Source organism: Pan troglodytes, chromosome 18 (genome assembly GCF_028858775.2).
Source record: "Pan troglodytes isolate AG18354 chromosome 18, NHGRI_mPanTro3-v2.0_pri, whole genome shotgun sequence".
NCBI lineage: Eukaryota > Metazoa > Chordata > Mammalia > Primates > Hominidae > Pan > Pan troglodytes.
Genome location: NC_072416.2, coordinates 21852044 through 21874849, shown reverse-complemented (window position 1 = coordinate 21874849; position 22806 = coordinate 21852044). Strand labels below are relative to the sequence as shown.

General features: G+C 46.6%; 1 protein-coding gene across 7 annotated transcripts in view; it reads right to left on the bottom strand.

Annotated features, from left to right (window-relative positions):
• Nucleotides 1-22806, bottom strand: part of SYT17 (synaptotagmin 17) — a 100170-nt gene that overhangs the window by 21226 nt on the left and 56138 nt on the right. For all 7 annotated transcript variants that reach the window (XR_001710247.4, XM_016929559.4, XM_016929554.2 and 4 more), the window contains one exon: nt 22380-22535. Coding sequence is in view for 6 of the 7 variants with exons in the window: in XM_016929559.4 (XP_016785048.1) it covers nt 22380-22535 (156 nt within the window). In the remaining variant the exon portion in view is untranslated. The remainder of the gene's footprint in view (nt 1-22379; nt 22536-22806) is intronic.

The following is a 22806-nucleotide window of genomic DNA, read 5'->3' as shown; positions in this document are numbered from 1 at the left end:
GGGAGGCCGGGACAGGAGGGTTGCTTGGGGCAAGGATGTGCCATTTTTTTAAAAATTGCAAATTTGACGATATCTATCAAAATTGACCAACATGTATGCTTTGATCCAGCCATCCCACTGCTAGGATTTAGGTCACAGTACATTTGGACACATCAGCAGAGATATATGTGAGGATGCTCACTCTAACAATGTTTCTAAGCACAGAAAAAGTGATTAACCTCAAGGTTTACCAACAGGAGACCTACCAAATAGATTACTCTTCAACTAATTGACTGAATGGGATATCATGCGGCCATAATAATGAGAGGGCTTTATACATCTCCACCTCAATCACTTGATCTCTTTGCTGTTTCTCCTGCCAGCGCCTTTGTGTTGCTGTTCCCTCTGGCTGGAATGCTCTTCCCACAAACATCCACATGGTATATCTCTGATCTCCTAAAAGGCTAGGATCAAAGGTCACCTTCCCCCTGGCCACCCTTTAATAACTGTCACCCTCACCCCATGCATCACGACCCCCTTTCTCTGCTTCCGTTTTCTCATTTGGATTTAACATCACCTCTCAACTGCAAAATTCAGTTATTTGTTTTGTTTATTGCCTGTCTTCCCACATTAAAGCATTAGCCTGCTGAACCTGGGATTTTTGTCTAATTTGCTCACTGTCATAGCCACAGTGCCTGGCTCATAAGAGGGACTCATGAATATTTGTTAAATGAATAAATAGGTGCTAATTTGGAAAACTGTCTAAGATGTACGAAGTGAGAAGAGCAAGTGGCAGTAAAGCATATACATTTTGGATGCTAACAAAAGAGAGTAGAGATATAGACATACACATACCCAGATGTGCACATATACACGCACACACATACGTATACATACCACGCACACACATGTGTACGTATATACACTTATTAGTGCATACATTCCTGGAAAGAGCCTAGATGTTACAAGTGGTTAGCTCTAAGTAGGGGAAATTAGGGACTTTTACTTTTTGTTTTATTTCTCCCCATTTACGGTTGCACATAATATATGTGTGTGTAGTTTCTAGATATTTGAATAATATATAAGTGATATTCATTTTTACATATTCATATTGCAAATATTCATTAATGGGTATCAATTTATTAATATTCATTATTAATATATTGGTGGCTAATATTTATAGAAATAGTACATACAATATACACATATAAATTATAGGCCAGATATGGCGGCTCACACCTGCAATCCCAGCACTTTAGGAGGCTGAGGCGGGCAGATCACCTGAGGCCAAGAGTTCGAGACCAGCCTGGCCAACATGGTGAAACCCCAATTCTACTAAAAATACAAAAATTATCTGGGCTTGCTGGTGGGCGCCTGTAATCCCAGCTAGTTGGGATGCCTCTTGAACCCAGCAGGCAGAGGTTGCAGTGAGCCAAGATCGCACCACTGCACTCCAGCCCGGATGACAGGGTGAGACTCTGTCTCAAAAAAAAAATAAATAAATAATATACAAAATATAGGAATTATATCTAAATAATAATATGCATACATGCATATGCATATATATGCACATATATACATACATATAGTATGGAAAAATTATATCTTTTATAACAGCAATACTAAAAAGCCATCAGTACTGCCCTTTCCCATGTAACCCCTTCACGTCACCGCATTCAGGTGATATTCTGCTCATCTTCCCAAGAGGGCTCCCCGCTCCCTCTCAAGCTGGGCTGAGCTGCAGTCCATCTGCCCAGGCCCTGCCACCTGGGGGATGGGGCTTGTTTGCAGAGCAAGGTATTTCTGTTTGCCTACGTTTTTATGGGTGGAGACAGGGAAGCCATTTGAAAAATCTGCACAGATGAGCGTGGACTCACTCAGCATGCTCTGGATCTGAGCTCTTCACACTCAGGCAGTTAAAGAGAAGCCACTGGGAATGATGAGAGGTTAAAATGCCATAAGGAGAGTAAACAAGCCTCAAACAGGTGCAGAACAGGTGCTGACTGGCTCTGAGCCCAGGCAAACCTGCCCTTCTCAGCGCCTGGTGGAGATCACCACCTCACCCCAAAAACCTCAGGGGACCCACAGAATCCCATCATTCTAGCTCAGGGTTTCTTAACTTTGGCCCCATAGGTATTTGGGGCTGGATGATTTTCTGTTGTGAGGGGTTACGTGTTCACTGTAGGATATTTAGCAGCATCCCTGGCCGCTACCCACTAGATGCCAGTAGCGTCCCTGAGCTGTGACAATAAAAATGCCTCCAGACATTGCCAAATGTCCTCTAGGGAGACAATGTCACCCCAGGTTGAGAACCACTGGTTTAACTGCTTTCATAAGTCAGCAGGTGACCCGGGCTCTCCAGCCAAAAGGTTTTCCAGGCTCTTGCCAGCCTGGAATTTGGTGGCATGAGATTCCCCCACTGTTGACCCTGACCATAAACTCAGAGGCCACAGGTGCTCAGGGAGGTCGTGGAGCAAGCATGTTGAAGGCATGGACTGGCTCTTCTATTTGCCTCCTTGGGTATCTGAGCAGAGATGGCTGTGTGGTCACCAAAGCCTGTTCACTCTCTCCCTCAACATGTAGCTGGACTACATTTCCCAGCCTCTCCTTCAGAGTTTCAGCCAGTAGAATATGAATAGAATTGGAAGTGGAAGTGATGTACATTACTTCTAGGCTCAGCCCATGAACAGTTCCCATGCAGTCCTCAACTCTCTTTCCTCCCCAACCACCAGCTAGAGATGAAACTCCCCAAGGCCAGAGAAGATGGCAGAGCCATGAGATGGAAGGCGCCTGGGCCGCTGAATCGCCACATGGAAGGTCACTCATGACAGGATCCTCGAAGGACCATGGTGCAAGAAAGAAATAAGATTCTGGTCCAGGCTGGGTGGCTCATGCCTGTAATCCCAGCACTTTGGGAGGCTGAGATGGGAAAATTGCCTGAGGCCAGGAGTTCAAGACCAGCTTGGGCAAAATAGTGAGACCCCCATCTCTACAAAAAAATTTTAAAAATGGCAGGCACGGTGGCACATACCTGTAGTCCCAGTTACTCAGGACACAGAGGCGGGAGGATCACTTGAGCCCAGGAGTTCAAGGCTGCAGTGAGCTAAGATTGTGCCACTGCATTCCAGCCTGGGCGACAGAGCAAGACCCTGTCTCAAAAAAAAATAATAATAATAAAGAAAAGAAAAGAAAAGAAATAAGCTTCTGTGGTGTCAAACCACAAAACCTTGGCAGCTGATCTGTTATAGCAGCTAGCCACACCTTAACTGATACAGTGACTTCTAGCTTTGTAGTGAGTCATATGAGATCTCTGAGCTTCAGTTTCTTTCCCCGTAAAATGGGATAACATCAGAACCTACCTCGTCTGGTTGTTGTGTGATGAGTTGAGACAGTGCTTATAAAGTACTTGGGACAGCACGTGGAGGATTCTAAGACTTTAATAAATGTTGGCTATTTTTATTATAAGAGCTACCACTAAACTCCTGCCCCTCGTCCAAGTTAGGAGCTCTTCCCATGATGTCTTTTGTGCCTTCTTTTCCAAGCCACACTTAATAACTTGGAAAAGTACAACTTGCCCTAGTCCTCAAGTGCCTTAGGAACTTATTGAGTCTTAGAGGCGCTTCTTGTAATGAGGCTGGGGCCCTTATTTTATCACGAGGTTGTCAGGGCATATCTTTTTTTTTTTTTTTTTTTTGATGTAGTTTTTTCACTCTTGTTGCCCAGGCTGGAGTGCAATGGCGTGATCTTGGCTCACCACAACCTCTGCCTCCCAGGTTCAAGTGATTCTCCTGCCTCAGCCTCCCGAGTAGCTGGGATTACAGGCATGCGCCACCATGCCTGGCTAATTGTCTACTTTTAGTAGAGACAGGGCTTCTCCATGTTGGTCAGGCTGGTCAGCTGGTCTTGAACTCCCAACCTCAGGTGATCCGCCAGCCTCGTCCTCCCAAAGTGCTGGGATTATAGGCATGAGCCACCGCGCCCAGCCAGATGAGGCATATCTTAAGTGTCCTGGCTTCTCCTTAGCAGAGAGGTCACCAAGAAGGCAAGGGTGACCTTGCACAAGGATGGAAGAGGAACCCACCCACAAGTCATCCAAAGGCTGCCTCCCCTCTGCTTCTCCAGCCCAAATACAATTAAGCAGAATAAGATCCCAAAGCAGACATCTAAGGGGAATTTTGCTTGCCACATCAGCAGATACTCTCCCTGGTTCCTGGACCAGCCACTCAAGATCCTCAAGAAAGTGAGCAACAGGCCCCAAAGAGCCTCCTGTGGCCAGTGTAGGCATCTGCTCATGAAGACAGAGGCAAAGATCTTTTGCCCACTGCCCGCCCTACTGACTCTTCACCCACCTGTTTGCTTTGTTTTGCTTGGTAAATAATGCCCTTGCCTATGGCTGTTTCTAAAAATAAGTTCCATGATAAGCCAACTACATTCTGTCCTGCTCTAATGCAGGGCATGGGGGGAGGCAGAAACCCAGAGAAGCAGTTTTCATGTCGACTCACAAATAGGAAGAGAGAGAAAATTACACCCACCGAGCATCTGCCGTGTGCTAAGTCCTTGCATGCATGTCATCTCACCCAGTTCTTCATGGAGCCAGGAGCCACATCTCTTCTTCAGTTCTGTTTCCTCCATGCCTATCAGCCTTAGGCACACTATGGGTGTTCAATAAACACTCACCATCTAAGGCTGAGTGTGGTGGCTCACACCTGTAATCCTAGGACTTTGGGAGGCCGAGACGGGCAGATTGCTTGAGCCCAGGAGTTCAAGACCAGCCTGGGCAACATGGCGAAACCCCATCTCTATAAAAAAAAGTACAAAAATTAGCCGGGCATGGTGGCACACACCTATAGTCCCAGCTACTTAGGAGGCTGAGGTGAGAGGATCACTTGAGCCTAGGGAGGTCGAGGCTGCAGTGAGCTGAGATTGTGCCACTGCACTCCAGCCTGGGCAACAGAGTGAGACCCCATCTCAAAAAAATTTTTTTTAATTAAAAAAAAATGTATCATCTAAGTTCCTTGCTATAGTCTCTGCTAATTGCTCAGACCTCATTGCCTAATTCACTCCATGAGATCACTGTTTTGGACACTCTGGCTTTCCTTCTCTTCTTTGAACAAAATAAGCTCATTCCTGCTCCAGGGCCTTTGCACAATTCCCTCTGCCTAGAATGCTCCTTTCCTACATCCTTCCATTGCTGGCCCTTTCTCAGCTTATATATCAAATTTAGAGTAATTTTCCTGGCCTTCTCTGTTGGCTCACTCCACTATTATTTAGCTGTTCATTTATTTATCATTTATCTCACCCCAACTAGAATGTCAAGGTCATGAAAGGATGGATTTTTTCTGTTTTTCTGTGTTTCTTCAGCAACTAATGCAGCACCTCAACAAAGCAGGGGCTAAACACTTGAGACATATAACCCAGTAACTGAGAGCTCAGATTCTAGTCCAGATGACCAGGGTTTGAATCCTGGCTCCAGGATCCTAGGTAAGCTACTTCCCACCCTATTGTTCCCTCACTTTCCTCTTCCATAAAATGGCAATAATGACTCCTATTGATGATAGTGAAGGGCCATCCGGAGCAGCCACTGCCACTGCTCTGGCTGTGGTGGTGGGGGGCAGGTGCGGGGAACGGGCAGTGGTGGTGGGAGAGACTGCAGGAGTGGCAGCAGTGGTGGTGGGACCCCTGTACCCTGTGTCCCTGTGCCCCACGTGCCCAAGGCAGCCAACTGTGCTGTCCCCACCCTTGTATGACTGGATGGGACACACTCCTAGGCCCAGAGCCTCTGTGACTCCCGACCCTGGCATGCATCACCTCTCTCTGCCCTGCCGTAGCTGTGGGGAGGGCACAGGAAGGAGGTGGATGGTCCTCAGAGCCTGCCCCCAGGAACCTCCACTAGAGCCTGCTGCCCTAGGGGCCACTGCAATGGGACTGGGCTGAGCCCTCCACCAGTGGGAGAGCAATGCAGTCAGGCATGGAGGAGTGGGCAGAGAGTGACCCAGTGAGGACCTGGGCCCCCGCCCCAGGCTGCCAGGAGGTGCGGCCAGGGCTGCACGCTCCAGCATGCTCCACAGAGTGGGTGGGAGCAGTCACAAGCGGGAGCCCTGCCTCTTCTAAAATGGCAGGGAGGGAGCTTCCTGGGTGCAGCTGCAGCCACCTAGCTACAGCTGCAGACCCAGGCATCTATGCACTCTTGGGGGTGCAGGAAGACACCCTTCCCTCCCCGCCCCCAATCTCCCACCCCACCTTTGCTGCCTGGCTCCTCCCTGCTTTCAGCACCCACTCCTATCTCGGAGCAAAGTCAGAACTGAGCCTAGGTGCTGTGGCAGCCTGGCCGGGTGTGCACATGCTTGGGGCAGTGCTGACATGACAGCCCCCTGATGCCTCGGCCCCTTCCAGACTTTGGGTGCCAGCAAGTATGACGGGGAGGCTGAGGAGGGGCCAAGGACAGTCTACCACTGGCCTGCAGGTGCCTCTCGGCATGAACAGCCTGAGCGCCATGAGCAACCTGGCATGAGCAGCAGGAGACAGACAGGCTTCTGGGCAGAAGAGGGCTGGTACCTGGTGAAGCCCCACCTTCAAACCAGGGAGGGCCTGAAGCCTGGGGACCAGGCCACCAGTCCCGTGGACCAGAGTGGAAACCTCTGGTGCTTTTCCCTGGGCCAGCCCATGGCTGCCCATGGACCAATCAGCATACACTTCCTCCCCTCTGAGGCCCATAAAAACCCTGGACTCAGCCAGACTCAGGGTAGAGAACAGAGAGACGATGGGTAGACTACAGGCTGACCAGCTGCTGACAGCTGGACACTTGGATGACCTGCCTAGCAGAGAGAAGCTACCCTCTCTGCTGAGAGCTGAACACTCGTTGGGACACGCTGGCTACAGAGAGGAGCTACCTGTTACGGGGCCCCTCTGAGCTGTTGTATTGCTCAATAAAGCTCCTCTTCGTCTTGCTCACCCTCCGCTTGTCTGCATACCTCATTCTTCCTGGATGCAGGACAAGAACTCAGGGCCTGCCAAATGGCAGGGCTAAAAGAGCTGTAACACAAACAGGGCTGAAACACGCCCCTTGTTTGCCACACTACAGGCAACAAGAAGGAGGGAAGAAAGAAGGAGAGGAGAGCTGCAGCCCTTCAGAGGGCCCAGGCCCAGGAGCTCCCCAAGCCAGGTTTGTGACTTCCCCTTTGGGGCCCTGTGGTTCCTGGTGTCTCCAAGCTTCTGGGCACCACTGTGTTCCCCTGTGCCAGCCGTTGAAGCTGCTTGTGGTGATCCTGGTCCAGCCACAGCCTCGCAGTGAGCCGGCACCCATGCTGGCACCTGGAACTGCCTGCCCCACTGCAGCAGCTGGTGTGCCTGACTGTGCACAGTGGCTGAACCCCATGCTCGTTTGCTCACATAACCCTTGCTACTCTGCTCCAGTCTCTTCAGAGGCATGGGATCCAGCCTGGTAGCATGAGCCGAGCACAGCCTGCCAGGATGAGTGGGCCCAGTGGGTCCAGGCAAAACTCAGACAAAGGCGCCACCAGGCACAGTGGTTTCCGGCCAGAAAAGCAACACCCTCAATGATCTCGTAACACTATGTCATAGCGTTTCTATGCAGATTAAATGAGTTAATTCATTTGAAATACTTGGAGCAGTGCCTGGCACACAGGAAGCACTATTTAAGTGTTTGCCGTTATTACCATCAAATACTGCATGAACAACCCTGAGATAGATTTTATATGCATCTGATAGAAGAAAAATAGAGGCTGAAAGAGATTAAAAGGTTCTGCTCAAAATGATACAGCACTAAACTCTGGGAGTCTGGTTTTCTGATTTCTAAGCCAAAGCTATTTCCACTACAGCACGTTTCCTCAAAATGTAGGCAGACAGGTGACACTAGAAGCTGTGCCCTGCAGGCCCTGGCATTTTAAAATTTTATTATACATATATTTTAAATGTTTAATTAATTAATTAATTAATTTTGAGACAGGGTCTTGCTCCGTTGTCCAGGCTGGAGTGCAGTGGTATGATTATAGCTCACTGCAGCCTCCAACTCCTGTGATCCTCCCACTTTGGCCTCCTGAGTAGCTGGGACTACAGCCACACAACACCATATGTCCAGCTAATTTTTTTCATTTACTTTTTGTAGAGATGGTGTCTTTCTGTGTTGCCCAGACTGGTCTTAAACTCCCAGCCCCGAGCAATCCTCCTGCCCCAGCCTTCCAAAGTGCTGGGATTACAGGTACAAGCCATGGCACCTGGCCAGGCCCTGGCATTTTAAAAGTTAAGCATTCTGCTGACTGGCAGCTCTGGGTTGGGAAAGTCAGAATGAGACGATGGATAGAAGGGATGTCTGAAAGCATACTCTTGGTTTCTGATTTGATTTCCTGCATAAGCCTTCATCTCGAACCTACCCAGGTGCTGGCATTGGCTTCTGAGCATAAGATTGCATCTTGCCACCACCGAGGCACAAAGCAAGCCTGAAATCTGGCCTCTGCTGGACCCCTCATATAGCTTAGGCCCTGCAGGCACATATGTGGTTGGATAAACCCTCAGCTCCCTGATGCTGTCCCCCATGGGGATCTGCCTGGAACAAGGTTCCATCCAAAGGCACCAGAGTCATTAAACAGCCATTCAAGTGGAATAAAAACCCTCAGGAGCCCTGGCAGCTGGCCTGATCTTCAAAGGCTGCCATTGGAACCCATAATGGATGTGTACGATCCAGCCAAGTTCTACCACCTGGTGGATGTTGGCAGACTCAAGGAGCTCACAGGAGGAGAAGTTGAGGTCAGAGTGCTATTGGGGGCTCTGCCAGGAGAACCCCAGGGTAACAGGTCAGGTCTATGCTTCTATCTCCTGACCGCCTGGCTAGAGTTATGGCCTCTGCCCACATCCAGGTTCAACACCACAATCAACTGAGCCCTTGCTTTATGCCAAGCACTGCACTGAGCCCATTTATACATTATTTCCTTTTGTCCCCACAATAGCCTGTGAGGTGGGAACTGAGATCTACAGACAAGAAATCCTGATTCAGAAGAGATAAGTAACTTGGCCAAGATAGGGAATGGTCCTTTACATCTGATCCATCAGCATGTTCTGCTGATCCTACCTCCAACATTATAGTCCAGTGAGTGACTCTCTGAAACCCTTCTGCCACCTCTCCAGTCCAATCTGCCATTAACACAGTGGTCTTTCAGATGATTCTCCTCTCAACAGCTGGAAGGATATTTTTCAAACATCTAAGCCACATCACTTCTCTGGTCAACATCCTCCAAAGATGTCTCAATGTACTTAGAAAAAACCATCAACTTCTTATCCTGCAGGCTCTACTTGATCTCCCCACTGATATTTCTGCAAACTCAGAGTCCCCCAACCCTGCTCTGGCCATATTGGGGTGACACGGGAGAACAGAGGAAGGGTCTCCTAGCTATTCAAAGTAGTGCAGAGCAGATGAGCCCCAAAGTAGGGCTTAGTCCATGAGGGTTCCTGGCTTTGCCCGGGAAAGAATTAAAGGGTGAGCTGGTGGTAGGGTAGAAGAAAACAGCTTTATTGAAGCAGCAGTGTGACAGCTCTGTGACTGCTCCTGCAGAGCAGTGCTACCCCATAGGCAGTGTGCTGAGTAGCAGCTCAGGGCAGTTTTGTAATCACATTTATACCTACGTTTAATTACATGTAGATTAAAGGGTGGATTATGCAGAAATTTCTAGGAAAAGAGTGGTAACTTTTGGGTTGTCGGGTCATTGCCGTGGAAAGGGACGGGAACTTCCAGGTGTTGCCATGGCAATGGTAAACTGAGATGGCGCACTGTTGGGTGTGTCTTATGGAAAGCTGTTTTCCCCCATCCCTGTTTTAGCTAGCCCTCAATTTGGTCCAGTGTCCAAGTCCCACCTCCTGCCTCAAAAGTGTGGGTCTCAGACCAGCACAGGTGTCACCTGGAACTTATTAGAATACAGATGCTCAGGTGCCTCCTCAGGCTTATGGAATCAGAAACCACATTTTAACAAGACCCCCAGTTGATTCACAGGAACATCAATGTCGTGGTTAAGAGTGAGTGAAAAGAGCTTTGGAACCATGCAGCTTTAAGTTGGAAGCTCAGCTTAACCACTCACCAGCTGGATGACTTTGCACGGTTGCTAGTTACTACCTAAACAGTGAAAAAGTAATCTTACCCAAAAAGAGGCCTAGCCTTTGTCTTTGGCTCCTAGGGACTGATCTCTAGGTCCCTGGAATGTTCTGCCTAAGAAGAGTATCTTTGTTTGCCTAGGGGCTTTGACTCTTGGCTAGCCTAGCAATGTGATTTATGATTGGGGCTCTAGGATCACATAGTATCAATTCAGACTTATGGAGAAACTGATCATGAAAGGTCTTACCCAGACCTCTGGGAGGGGATAGAGACTGAAGATCAGCCACCTGAGCAGTATGTGATTGAGGCTCAGTAAAATCTCTGGATGCCAAAGGCGTGACAAGCTTCTCTGGCTGGCTATACTGTGTGCATTGTCACACACAGTGACTGAGTAGAGGTAAATGCTGTTTGTGACTCACAAGGCAGACAGATGACTAGAGTCTCAGAGTTTGACCCCTCCTGGACTCTGCCCTATGCATCTCCTCCCTTGGCTGATTTTAATTTGCACCCTTTTGCTGTAATAAAACTGTAGTCATAAGTAGCACTTTCCTGAGTTCTAGTAGTCTTTCTAGCAAATTATTGAACCTGAGGGAGGTCACAGGGGCCCTGAAATTGTAACCAACTGGTCTGAAGGGAGGTAGTCCTAGAGACCTCAGAACTTACAGCTGGTATCTGAAGTGAGGGCAGTTTTGGGTGAACTGTTCTCTCACTCTGCAGTTGGCTATACTCATTGCACTTCCCGTCCCTAAGCTTCGAGTTTCCCCAGCTGAAAAATGATCATAAAATAGATCATAACTTATATGTTTGTTGAAAGATTAAATGAGAAAATCAACATACAGGTGGTTCATGATAAATAGAAGTATTACTGTCCCCATTGTTCAGACAAGAAAAAAACCGAGGTTCAGCGTGGTAAAGCAACTTGCCCGCAATCACACAGAAGCCAGCTCTGGCTGACTTTGACCATGGTGCCACACAGCTTCCTCATGAATTGCTAATGTTTCTGAGAAGGGAAGAACAAGAGTGGTTTGGTTAAGCCAGGAGCCCAGCAATCTGGTAAGGAACTCAGGGGTTGTCTGGGGTGAGTCGCCTGTCTCCATGCCAATGCTCCCCACTGTTTTTTCTTCTTTCCTTCTGGGATTCATGTGACATAAATGCTCTGGAATCCATGTGACATGAACATTAAACCTTTTTGATATTTCTCCATAGGTCTTCCCACCCTTTTCTTTCCCCCTGATTTTTTTCACTCTCTGTTGCATAATTTCTCTGGATCTGTCTTCGAGCCCACTAACACCTTCCTCTGTCACCTCCATTCTGCTATTGAGTCCATCCAGCAAATATTTTATTTCAGTGATTGTACTTTTTCAGTTCTAAAATTTCCACGTAATTCTAATATCTTCTATTTCTCTGTTGATCTGCTGACATTTTCTACCTTATCATTCTTTTCAAGAGGGTTCACCCTTACTTATTGGAGCATGGTTATAATAGTTGCTTCAAAGTCTTCATCTGATAATTCCAACATCTGGGCCATCTTGTGGTTGGCATCTGTTGATTACACTTTCTCTAAGAATTTGCCAGATTTTGCTAATTCTTCATAAATCAAGTCATTTTGGGTTGTATCCTGGCCATTTTTAATATTATGAGACTCTAGGTCTTGCTTAAATCCTATTGAATATGTTGACTTTTTAAGAAATTGACATGGAAAAGTTCAGGCTACAAGTTCTATCCTGCCTTCTGTTTGCTGTTATTTTGATGTCAGTTCAGTTTTCAAAGGCTTTGCAATGCTATTTGTATCTGCCCCTCAGATGTGTCCCCAAGGGACCTAGGTGGTGAGCCACCCTATAGTTTGGTTTTCAGTGTCTTTAGTAGACTGTTTAGAATAATATCCACTTGTGTAGCTTGGAGATGAGTCCAGTAGTACATACACAGTTTTATGGAATCTATTCTTAAGTTCTTCCCCTTTATAATACTCCCCATACTGTAGCTCTCAGGGGCTCACTTTTGTGGTCCTCTGGCTTTAATCCCTTCACTCTGCAGCTCACTTCCCATGACTGGTCTGGCACTGAGTGCCTACTGCCAGGTCTTGCTCTGACCTATCTCCCCATACTGCCAATCCCAAGGAACTTCAGGGAGCACAAACGCCTGGTTCTGCATCTGAGTTGGCACAGATTTGGTGTCAATTCCTGGCTCCCAGACATCATACCACTGGCAGCCTTGGAATGATGGTGAACAGGTGAGGGAGATGCTGGGGCAACAACCACAGGCTGCTGGGCTGAGCTATTAAATACCTCCAAAGCACCAGGTTTTCAACTCTTTCATAGACTGCAATGATTAAAACAGCAGATACAATTTTCCAAGTGGCCACTTCTGGATGGGCCCACAGGCTGATTTGCCTTTAACCCCCATAAAAAGAATGATTGCTACATTTTACACAAAAGTAAGCTGGAGCTCAGAGAGGCAGTGTCACTTGCTTGAGGTCACACAGCTGATTTATCATGGGGCCAAGATTCAAACTCAAGTCTGTGTAATTCCAGGTCCTGCTCTTCTATGGCAGGGTCCATCAATTATCATCATCATCAATCATATTTCACATTTATTGAGCACTAACTGTACAAGGCACTTTCTAAAGCTTTTTATATAAAATAGTGAGATTTTCAGCATTAGAGGAAAGGTAAAAATAAATATATAAAATAAAAATTGAGATTGGAAGCTCATAACAGAGAAGAAACCTGAGATCCATCAAAAGAATAGTTTGCCCAATGCCCATACACTGTCTAGGTGGTAATGGTGAATTTCTTTCTTTCTTTTCTTTTCTTGAGACAGGGTCTCATACTGTCCCCCAGGCTGGAGTGCAGTGGTGTGATCATAGTTTACTGCAGCCTTGGACTCCTGGGTTCAAGCGATCCTCCCAACTCAGCCTCCTGAGTAGCTGGGACTACAGGCAAGCACCACCATGCCTGGGTAATTTTTTAATTTTTTGTGGAGGTAAGGTCTCGCTATGTTGCCCAGGCTGGTCTTGAACTCCTGGCCTCAAGCAATCCTCCTGCCTAGGCCCCCCATAGTGCTGGGATTATAGGTATGAGGTGTGAACCACTGTGAATGGCCAAAAGGTGAAATTTGAACCAAACTGTAGCTCACTCCAATCCATACTCTGAATAGCCATGCAACCTTCTCTCTAGGAGGCAGAGCTGAGCCTGGTGCTCACTAAGTCAGGCTAGAAGGGGAAAAGACAGAGGCTGCTGCATGGCTGCAGAGAGAAGGTATGTCACGGGTGGGCTGTGGCCAGGGTGGGGCTGTGGGGAAGCATCTGTGCCCTGGAACAAGCCCACACATCTCTCCATCCCAGGAGAATTTCAGGCTCTCTCAGAATGCTCTGCCCCACTCAGAATTCCTTCCTTTTCTCTTCTCTGCTGGAGACCCTCTGCCTCTCCACTGTCCTGCTTCCCAAACTCCAACACTTTTTATTTTTAATTTAATTTTATTTTTTGAGACAGAGTGTCACTCTGTTGCCCAGGTTGGAGTGCAGTGGCATGATCCTAGCTCACTGCAGCCTTGACCTCCTGGACTCAAGTGATCCTCCCACCTCAGCCTCCTGAGTAGCTGGGATGACAGACATGCACCACCATGCCCAGCTAATTTTTAATTTTTTTTTTTTTTTAGAAATGGGATTTTGCTATGTGCCCAGGCTGGTCTCGATCTCTTGTACTCAAGTGATTCTCCTGCCTCGGCCTCCCAAAGTACTGGGATTATACATGTGAGTCACCGTGCCTGACCCCAACCCCTTTAAAGAACATCCTCCAGTACCCATTTGACCTGGGGTCTTTCTAAGCAAGAGGCTGGCATGCTGCCCTCCAGCCCTCCCATCCATTCCCCACCGCGCCTTCCCACCCATCTCATCTCACCAGCAGATTCAATTAGCCGATTTGATGCTACAGCTGCAGAAAGCCAAGCAATTATGGAACACAGACCAGGTGCCTTGGCACTCGCTCTCACAGAGGGGTCTGGGAGGCCTCCAGACAGACAGCAGGGCGAGAGGGAGGCGGAACAGTAGAGGCAAAGATTGGCCAACCCAGCCTGCACAAGAGAGCCACCTGGGAGCTTTGAAGAATACAGATGCCTTCCAAAACCCCAAAAAACCCAGACGCCTGGGTTGATTCAGTTTATCTGTTCTGGGAACTGGGCATCAGAATTTTTTTTAAAGTCCCTGAGTAATACTAACGTACAGACAGGGTTAGGGAGTCAAACAATGTGCAGGGGTAGGGACCAGTGCTAGAGAGTTTGTTTGTTTGTTTATGTTTTTGAGATAGGGACTGGCTCTGTCACCTAGACTGGAGTGCAGTGCCGTGATCTCGGTTCACTGCAACCTCCACCTCCCAAGGCTCAAGCAATGCTCCCACCTAAGCCTCCCGAGCAGCTGGGACTACAGGCATGCACCACCATGACCAGCTAATTTTTGTAATTTTAGTAGAGATGGGGTTTTGCCATGCTGCCCAGGCTGGTCTCAAACTCCTGGACTCAAACGATCCGCCCCCTTCAGCCTCTCAAAGTGCTGGGATTAGAGGTGTGAGCCACCGCACCGGGCCGAGGGTTTAATTCTTATTAATGCACTGGCACAATCAATCATCACTCACCCTGATGCCCTTCCTGGGTCTATTTGTTTCCCAAAATGTGGTCTGCAGCCCCACAGCATCGGCATCACCTGGGAACTGTTAGAAATGCAGAATTCCAGGCCCACCTTGGCCTCCTGAGTTACTGAGTCAGAATTTGCATTTTAACAAATCCCTGGGCGATGCAGATGCATGTGAAAATAGAGACGCCACATTCTCTAGTCTTAGAGAAACACCAAGGGTTGGCAAAAATTGAGGCATGTCTGTCATTGCCTTGTTTCTTTTCTGTGTATTCCATAGCTGTCCTGCACTGGTTATTATTGATGAGGCCCCTCTAAGCCTATGCCCTGGTCAATTCCTGCAACAGGCAGCAGGGTGTGGGGGTCTTTCATGCCAATCCCTGGCAGTTTTAGCTCCCAGGTTGAAGTATGACGTCAGCCTCAATTTCTCTTCTGGGGCTGGAGCCCGGCCGACCTCTCTGCATCCCCTGCAATCTTCTCTGCTGATTAATACCTCCTTGTCCTTCAGCTCCCAGCTCAGGTGTCAGCTCCTCTCACTCCACAGACTGGGTCAGACACTCTGAAATGTGCCCTGCATCTCTCCTTCAGAGCCCTTAGACCAATTTACAATTCAATCATTATTGGTGTGGCATTTAATTAATGTCCGTCTGCCTCTACTAGAATTAAGCTCCATGAGAACACGAGCCGTGAATGTCTGGTTCTCTGTCGAATACATAACATCTAGCATGGTGCCAGGTACATAGTAGGTGCTCCAAAAATTTAATCAGTAAGGACAGACACATGGTCAGCTCCAGCCCCAGGGAGCTGGTCCCACCCCCTCCCACCTCAGCCATAACAGGTGGCCAGCAAGCAGCAGTTCCTCCACCTGCCTTCCCCCAGGCTTTGGAAACGCTTCCTTAGCCAAGGGCCTCTTGATCAAGTTTGCCAAGGGAACAAGACTTTTTTCTTTTCTTTTCTTTTCTTTTTTTTTTTTGAGATGGAGTTTCACTCTTGTTGCCCAGGCTGAAGTGCTATGGCATGATCTTAGCCTCCCGAGTAGCTGGGATAACAGGCACCCGCCACCATGCCCAGCTAATTTTTTGTATTTTTAGTAGAAACGGGGTTACACCATGTTGGCCAGGCTAGTCCCGAACTCCTGACCTCAGGTGATCCACCCGCCTTGGCCTCCCACAGTGTTGGAATTACAGGCATGAGCCACTGTGCCCAGCATACAGAGGGTTTTGAGTGCCTTTCAGAAGGACAGGAAACCCTGGCCACTTAGGGGAAACTGAGGGAGGGAGAAGGCTAGAGGCTCAACACATGACATTTGGTTCTTTCAAATTTAGGGATTTCTCCAAAACTTTACCTCCAAGAAGACAGATGGCCTTTCTCTAACATCGAGAGGGAAGACAATACCCTACCCAGGTAATTCTGCAAAATAATTTTTTCCTTCCCTCTTTGGGTTTTCCACAGAATCTCAGACTCTATGTAGACAACGTAGATAAACTATATTATTTATTTATGTATATATATGTAGCCTTTCTTCAGATAAGCTCAAGGTAGCATCTAGCTGCATAAATTGGATGTCTTTCAAGTAATAATAATAACGTCTCATATTTAAAGAGGACTTTCTCTGAGCCAAGCATTGCTCTAAGCCTTTATGTCTATTTACCCATTTGGACTTTGCAACAATTCACTGAAGTAAGTACCATTATCCCCATTTTACAGGTGAGGAAGCTGAGGCAAAGAGAGGCCAAGCAAAGTGCCAAGATTACACAGCAAGTAAGTCACAAATATGAACCCAAGCTAAGGTCTGGTTCCTAACTATTACGCCTAACTATTCCCTCAAAGTGGCAATGAAAGAACATTCTTTTCTCAGGGAAAAGAACAGTATTCCAGGTTCCAGCATCAGCATCCAGGTACTTCTCTGAATTGCTCAGGATCTCCCGGGCTGAAGCTTCATTTACTTATTTTTTCTTTCCTTCTAATTATAGCAACATACGTGTAACATAAAAGTAACCATTTTTAGGTATACAGTTCAGTGGCATTAAGTATATTCACAGTGTTGTGTAACCATCACAACCATCCATCTCCAGAATTTTTTTTTTTTTTTAAAGAGTTTCACTCTTGTTGCCCAGGCTGGAGTGCAATGGCGTGATCTCGGCTCATTGCAACCTCTGCCTCCCAGGTTCAAGTGATTCTCCTACCTCAGCCTCCCGAGTAGCTGGAATTACAGGTGCCCACTACCACGCCTGGCTAATTTTTGTATTTTTATAGAGATGGGGTTTCACCATATTGGCCAGGCTGGTCTCAAACTCCTCACCTCAGGTGATCCACCCACTTCGGCCTCCCAAAGTGCTGGGATTACAGGAACAGGCCACCATGCCTGGCCTCCAGAACTTTTCTTATCTTCCCCAAATGAAAGTCTGCACCCATTAAATAATAACTCCCCATCCTGTCCTTCCCCCAGCCCCTGATAATCTCTATTCTACTTTCTGTCTATGAGTTTGACTACTCTAGGTATTTCACATAAATGAAACGATATGGCATTTGTCCTCTCATATCTGGCTTGTTTCACTTAGCATAATGTCTTCCAGCTTCATCCATGTTGTAGCATGGGTCAGAATTTCCTTCCTATTCAAGACTGAGTAATATTCCATTGTATGTATGCACCACTTTGTTTACCCATTTATCCGTCGATGCATGTTCAGGTTGCTTCCACCTGTTGGTGGTTGTAAGGAAAGCTGCTATGAACGTAGGTGTACAAATAAGAGTTTGAGTCCCTGCTTTCAATTCTTTTGGGTATATACCTACAAGTGCAATTGCTAGATCACATGCTAATTCTATTTTTAACTTTTTGAAGGTTTGCCATCAAGCTGCATTTCTTTTTCCTGCCTTTCTGATATGGTTTGCCTCTGTGTCCCCACCCAAATCTCATGTGAAATTGTAAACACTAATGTTGGAGGTGGGGCCTGGTGGGAGGTGATGGATCATAAGAGTGGATTTCTCATGAATGGTTTAGCATCATCTCCCTTGGTACTATATAGTGAGTGAGTTCTCCTGAGATCTGCTTGTTTAAAAGTGTGTGGCACCTCCCCCTTCACTCTCTTCTTCCTGCTCTAGCCATGTCAGGTGCACGATCCCTCTTTCCCTTCCTCCATGATTGTACGTTTCCTGAGGCCTCCTGGGAAGCCAAGCAGATGCCAGCCTGATGCTTCCTGTACAGCCTGAGGACCCATGAGCCAATTAAACTCTTTTCTTTATAAATTACCCAGTCTTCGGTATTTCATTGTAACAATGTGAGAACGGACTAATACGCTTTCTTTCCTTGTTTTTCCCAACATCCAGTAAAAGCCCAATCACCTCAGTGGCCAGCTCCACTTTACTTTGGCTCAGTAAACCTTCCTGAATTTCCTGGAAGCCCTCTGGGCTGTGTGTTGCTATCTTGGGCGGTGAAAAGCAATTTTACCCCTCTTTTCATTTTTTATTTTTAAACTTCAGCTGCAGAAACCACCTGATAGAAAATTGCAGACGAATCCTCCTCCCACACAGGAAAACAAGTGTTCAGAAAGTCCAGCTTACCAGCTAATTACAGGCTTTTACCAGGGATTCACGGCAAATGCTAAATTGCAGACCAACCTTACTTTTGTTATGAAGTGTTTGGAAACATGCTAATAGGCTGGGCTTTGGTTCCTCGGCCTAGAGGTGACAGCTCTTTCTCTCAGTGGACAAATAAAGCAGGTTAGAACCTTATGAATTTGAGTTCAGGAGAACTGTAGCTTTGCTGAGATACATACTGGCTTAAGACACCTTTCTCATATTATTCCAGCCAGTACCCTTTATGTAAATTGCCACCCTAGCTGGGATTTCCACTCACAGCTGTGGTTCGGAACAATGAATGAGCAATAGAAATATCTGGGGTGTTTTTAAAAAATAGCTACTTACAGATGCTCAGTGCCTCAGCCTAGTCCAGTTGCTTTAGAGTCTCTGCGGAATGCAGTGCAGCCATTGGTAGCATTTTAAAGCTCCCAGGTAATTCTAAGGTACAGCCAGGGTTGAGAATCCCTGATTTAAGGGGGCAGGCAGGCAATGCTTCCTTCTCCAGAAAGAATATTTTCAACGAGCTTTTAACCAGAGGAGCCTGAACTTCCAAGTCAGGGCCCCAAAACTTACAGGAGAGAAGCGGGTCTTCTGTGAATGGAGAGCACAGGACTTCCCTGACAGCATCAGCTGACCACTGCCCCAGCTGACAGTTGCCACCTGAAGTGCTGTGGATTGAATAAAAGATGTATGGGGAGGGGGTGTGGTGTGACTACCCTTGTAGTTTGAGCCTTATGAGGTAACCATATGGAATTCAAGGAATTCGAAAAAACCTCTGCAACTATATGCAAAATTTTCCATACTTCCATGTATTTTTCTGGAGTTCTAATCACAATCCCTGAAGCTCTGTCATACCCCCCACCCCCAGAATAAATAACCTCAGCTTTTATCACACTACATCATGCAACAGTATCTAATGCAGTTATTAAAAATGAAAAGTTAAATCCATTTGTATTCATATTGATCTGAAGGCAACGAACACATTCATTGTTAATTAAACCAAAGCAAGTGTCAGTGTGGTATCCATGGAATGTCCTGGTAAGCTCCGCCAGGGCAGGGATTAGGTCTGTTTTGTTCACTGCTCTATTCCCAGAACTTGGAAGCACTGCCTGGCACAGAAGGTGTTTAATACACACTTGCTGAATTCATGAATAATGTTTTAAAGGAACAGAACCCTCTGTATGTGGATATTGTTTGTGTGAACAAGGAAAAAAGTGTGGAATGCTACACAGCAGAACATTAAAGGCATGACTTCAGGGAGAAGGAACTGGAAAGGGGAAGGCATTAAAGGAAGACATTAGGCCAGGCGTAGTGGCTCATGCCTGTAATCCCAGCACTTTGGGAGGCCGAGGTGGGCGGATTGCTTGAGGTCAGGAGTTTGAGACTGGCCTGGCCAACATGGTAAAACCCCGTCTCTACAAAAAATACAAAAAATTATCCAGGCATGGTGGCGTGCACCTATAATCCCAAGTACTGAGGAGGCTGAGGCACGAGAATTGCTTGAGCCTGGGAGGTAGAGCTTGCAGTGAGCCGAGATCATGCCACGGCACTCCAGCTGGGCGTCAGAATGAGACTGTCTCAAAAAAAAAAAAAGAGGGGAGAAGGATTCCACAGCAAGAAAACACTCTGAAATAAACAAAACTGCATGAGGGAGTGAGAAGGTGGTGGCTGCCCCACGGGCGTGGGAGAAAAAAGGAAAACATTAAACTTTCCCTTTAATAATAGTTAACAGTTCTAGAATGCTTACTATGGGCGGCACAGTGCTCAGCACCGTGTGTTTATTGATCTCACTGAATGCAAATAACAATCCTGTGAAGTGTCCTATATTGTTATCCCCATTTTACAGCTGAGAAAACCTAAGCACGCAGATCTTGCCCAGGGTCACCAAAGTAGGTGAGTGGTAAAGCCAGGACCCAGACACCAGCTCCCCAGCACAGGCACATAACCCCTGTTCTCCTCCGATTCTCTGTCCTTACACATCTTTTCATGGTGTCACTCATTATAACACGTGTGTGCTACATTTATCATAAAATGTTAAGTAAAATATGAAGTGTCAGGGCTTTCCATGGGGGCTCTCAGTTTCCCCTGGGGTCCTCTCCTCATCTAAGCTTACAATAGGAGGTTCCTTATTCTCAGCAGGGACTTGGGAAAAGAGACTTCATTTTTTATCTGCGTCTTGGTTTAATATACAATAGGCCCCACTGCCTGCCTGTCCACCATTTAAGGAGTCAGGGGTGACGGTCTTCTGTGTTGGCCTGAAACCTAGGAGAGAGTGAGGCCCTTGTCTATTTGTAACTCCATCCGGACAGCAGCCATCACAGACTGCATTAGAAGGGATCATTATATCTGCATATGGCAGGCATCCCCTGATTCAACGCAGACTCTATGGGTGACAGGCCTTGAGAAAACCCAGAACCAACCTGCTTCGAAGGGGTCTCAGAGGATAGACATTTGCAATCTTGGTGAGAAGGAGCAATAAGTTTATATAGGGGAAATCTTGTATGCAAGAGTTTTTCAGCCATAGATTGATTTCTTGGGAGACCTGGAGCCCAGGGTTCTAGACAAGATCTAACCAGAGGAGAGTTTCCAGTTACCCTGGAGAAGGATGTCTCAAAGGATGATGTCAGATCCCCAATGGTAGCCCTACCTGGGTGCTTGAGGAAATATAGATCCCTTGATATGTGGAGCTGGCAAGACCAGAGCTTGAATCCTGATTCCATCAGCTTGAGACTTTGTGTAGGTTGTTTAAGTTTTAAGCCTCAGTCCCTAGATCTGTAAGTTGAGGATGAAGATATCAACTTGACAGGGTGGGTTATGGTGAATGTTAGCAATGATATAGGGAAGTACATACTGTAATTAGAACACAAGAAAGAATAACCATTACTCCTACTAACTCTATCCCTGTTGTGGTGAGGAGCTTCCAAGATGACTACCAGTGGTTCCCACCTCCCACTCTTCATACCCTTGTGTAATCCCTTCCTCTTGAGTGTGGGCTGGACCTAGTGAATTGCTTCTAGTGAATAGAATATAATGAAAGTAATAGGATGTCATTTCCAGTATTAGATTACAAAAAGACTCTTCCTTGCCATTCTTGCTCCCTCACTTGACCACTCTGATGAAAGTCACGTTGTGAGTTGTTCTATGGTAAAGCCCATGTGGCAAGGAATTGAGGAAGGTCACTGGCCAACAACCAGGAAGGAACTGAGGTCCCCAGTTCGACAGCCTGCAGGGAACTAAATCATGCTGAAAACTGTGAGTGAGCTTGAAAAGAGATCCTCCCCCAGTTGAGCCTTCAGATGAGGCTGCAGCCTCAGCCAATACCTTGATTGCAGCCTTGTCAGAGGTATTCACACAGAACTATACAGCAAAGCTTTGTATGCCTGAATTTCTGACCCACAGGGACTATGAGATATAAATGTTTGTTGTTTCAAGCTACTAAATTTTGGGGTGATTTATTATGCTGCGATAAATAACTAATATACCCTGGAAATACTACATTAGATTACACCCTGGAAAAATGGACTAAATTCTACCAGACAGTAGCACATGAAGCCTCTACTTAAATACTATATCCTCTGGGAAGACTTTAAAAATCCCTTTCTCTGAGTTAGGTGACCCTGTTTTTTCATATGCTTCTCTATTTGACTGCAGGGAACTTGAATCATCACCACCATCATCATCAAAACTAACACATAGTGAGTACTTACACATAGTGAGTACTTATTATGTACCAAGTATATTGCAAAGTCGTAAGTCATTTACTGTTCACAACAAACCTATGCCACACGTACTATTATTGTTCACATTTTGTAGATGAGGAAACTGAAGCTCAGAGGAGTTAAGTAACTTGCCAAAGACCTCAGTTATTATGTGGCAGTCTTGAGGAAATTTGGCTCAAGTCCACATTTCTAACAATCATATTATAGGGCTCTATGAGTCCTGCCCCGGTTCATAGATGTTAAGTGGGTTCAAACCCAGGTAGTTGAATGCCAGACATTATGTTCTTAAATGTAACTCTCTCTAGATGCCTTCTGGCTCTAGGACAGTAAGTTTGACGTGCCTCACCTGGAGTTCATCAGGTTTTGGAATGCTACCTACCTGTAAACACTAGGCTGGCATTTTCCAATTCTTCTTGGGGAACTTTGAAGCTGAAGGATTCATTGTAGAAAGGATCAATTGTGCCTCTTAAGAAGGATGTCTTCTTGGTTTTCACAAGTTTGAGTCCATGCACCAGCTGGATTTTCACAAAGGGGTCTGAAAATTAGACACAGCATCACAGAATGTTGGAGATCATGAAACCTAATCCGTCCAGTCATTCTGCCATTCAACCTCCCATCCATCTGTCTTTTTATTCCTCCATTCTTCTATCCATCCACCCATTCAACTTTTCATTCATCTCATAGTCCGTCCATTCATCCACCTGTTTATCCATCCATCCATCTTTCCATCCATCTGTCAGTTCACTGATCCATTCATCATCTCACCATACTTTTATCTATCCATTTTCTATCCAGCCAATTTCTCA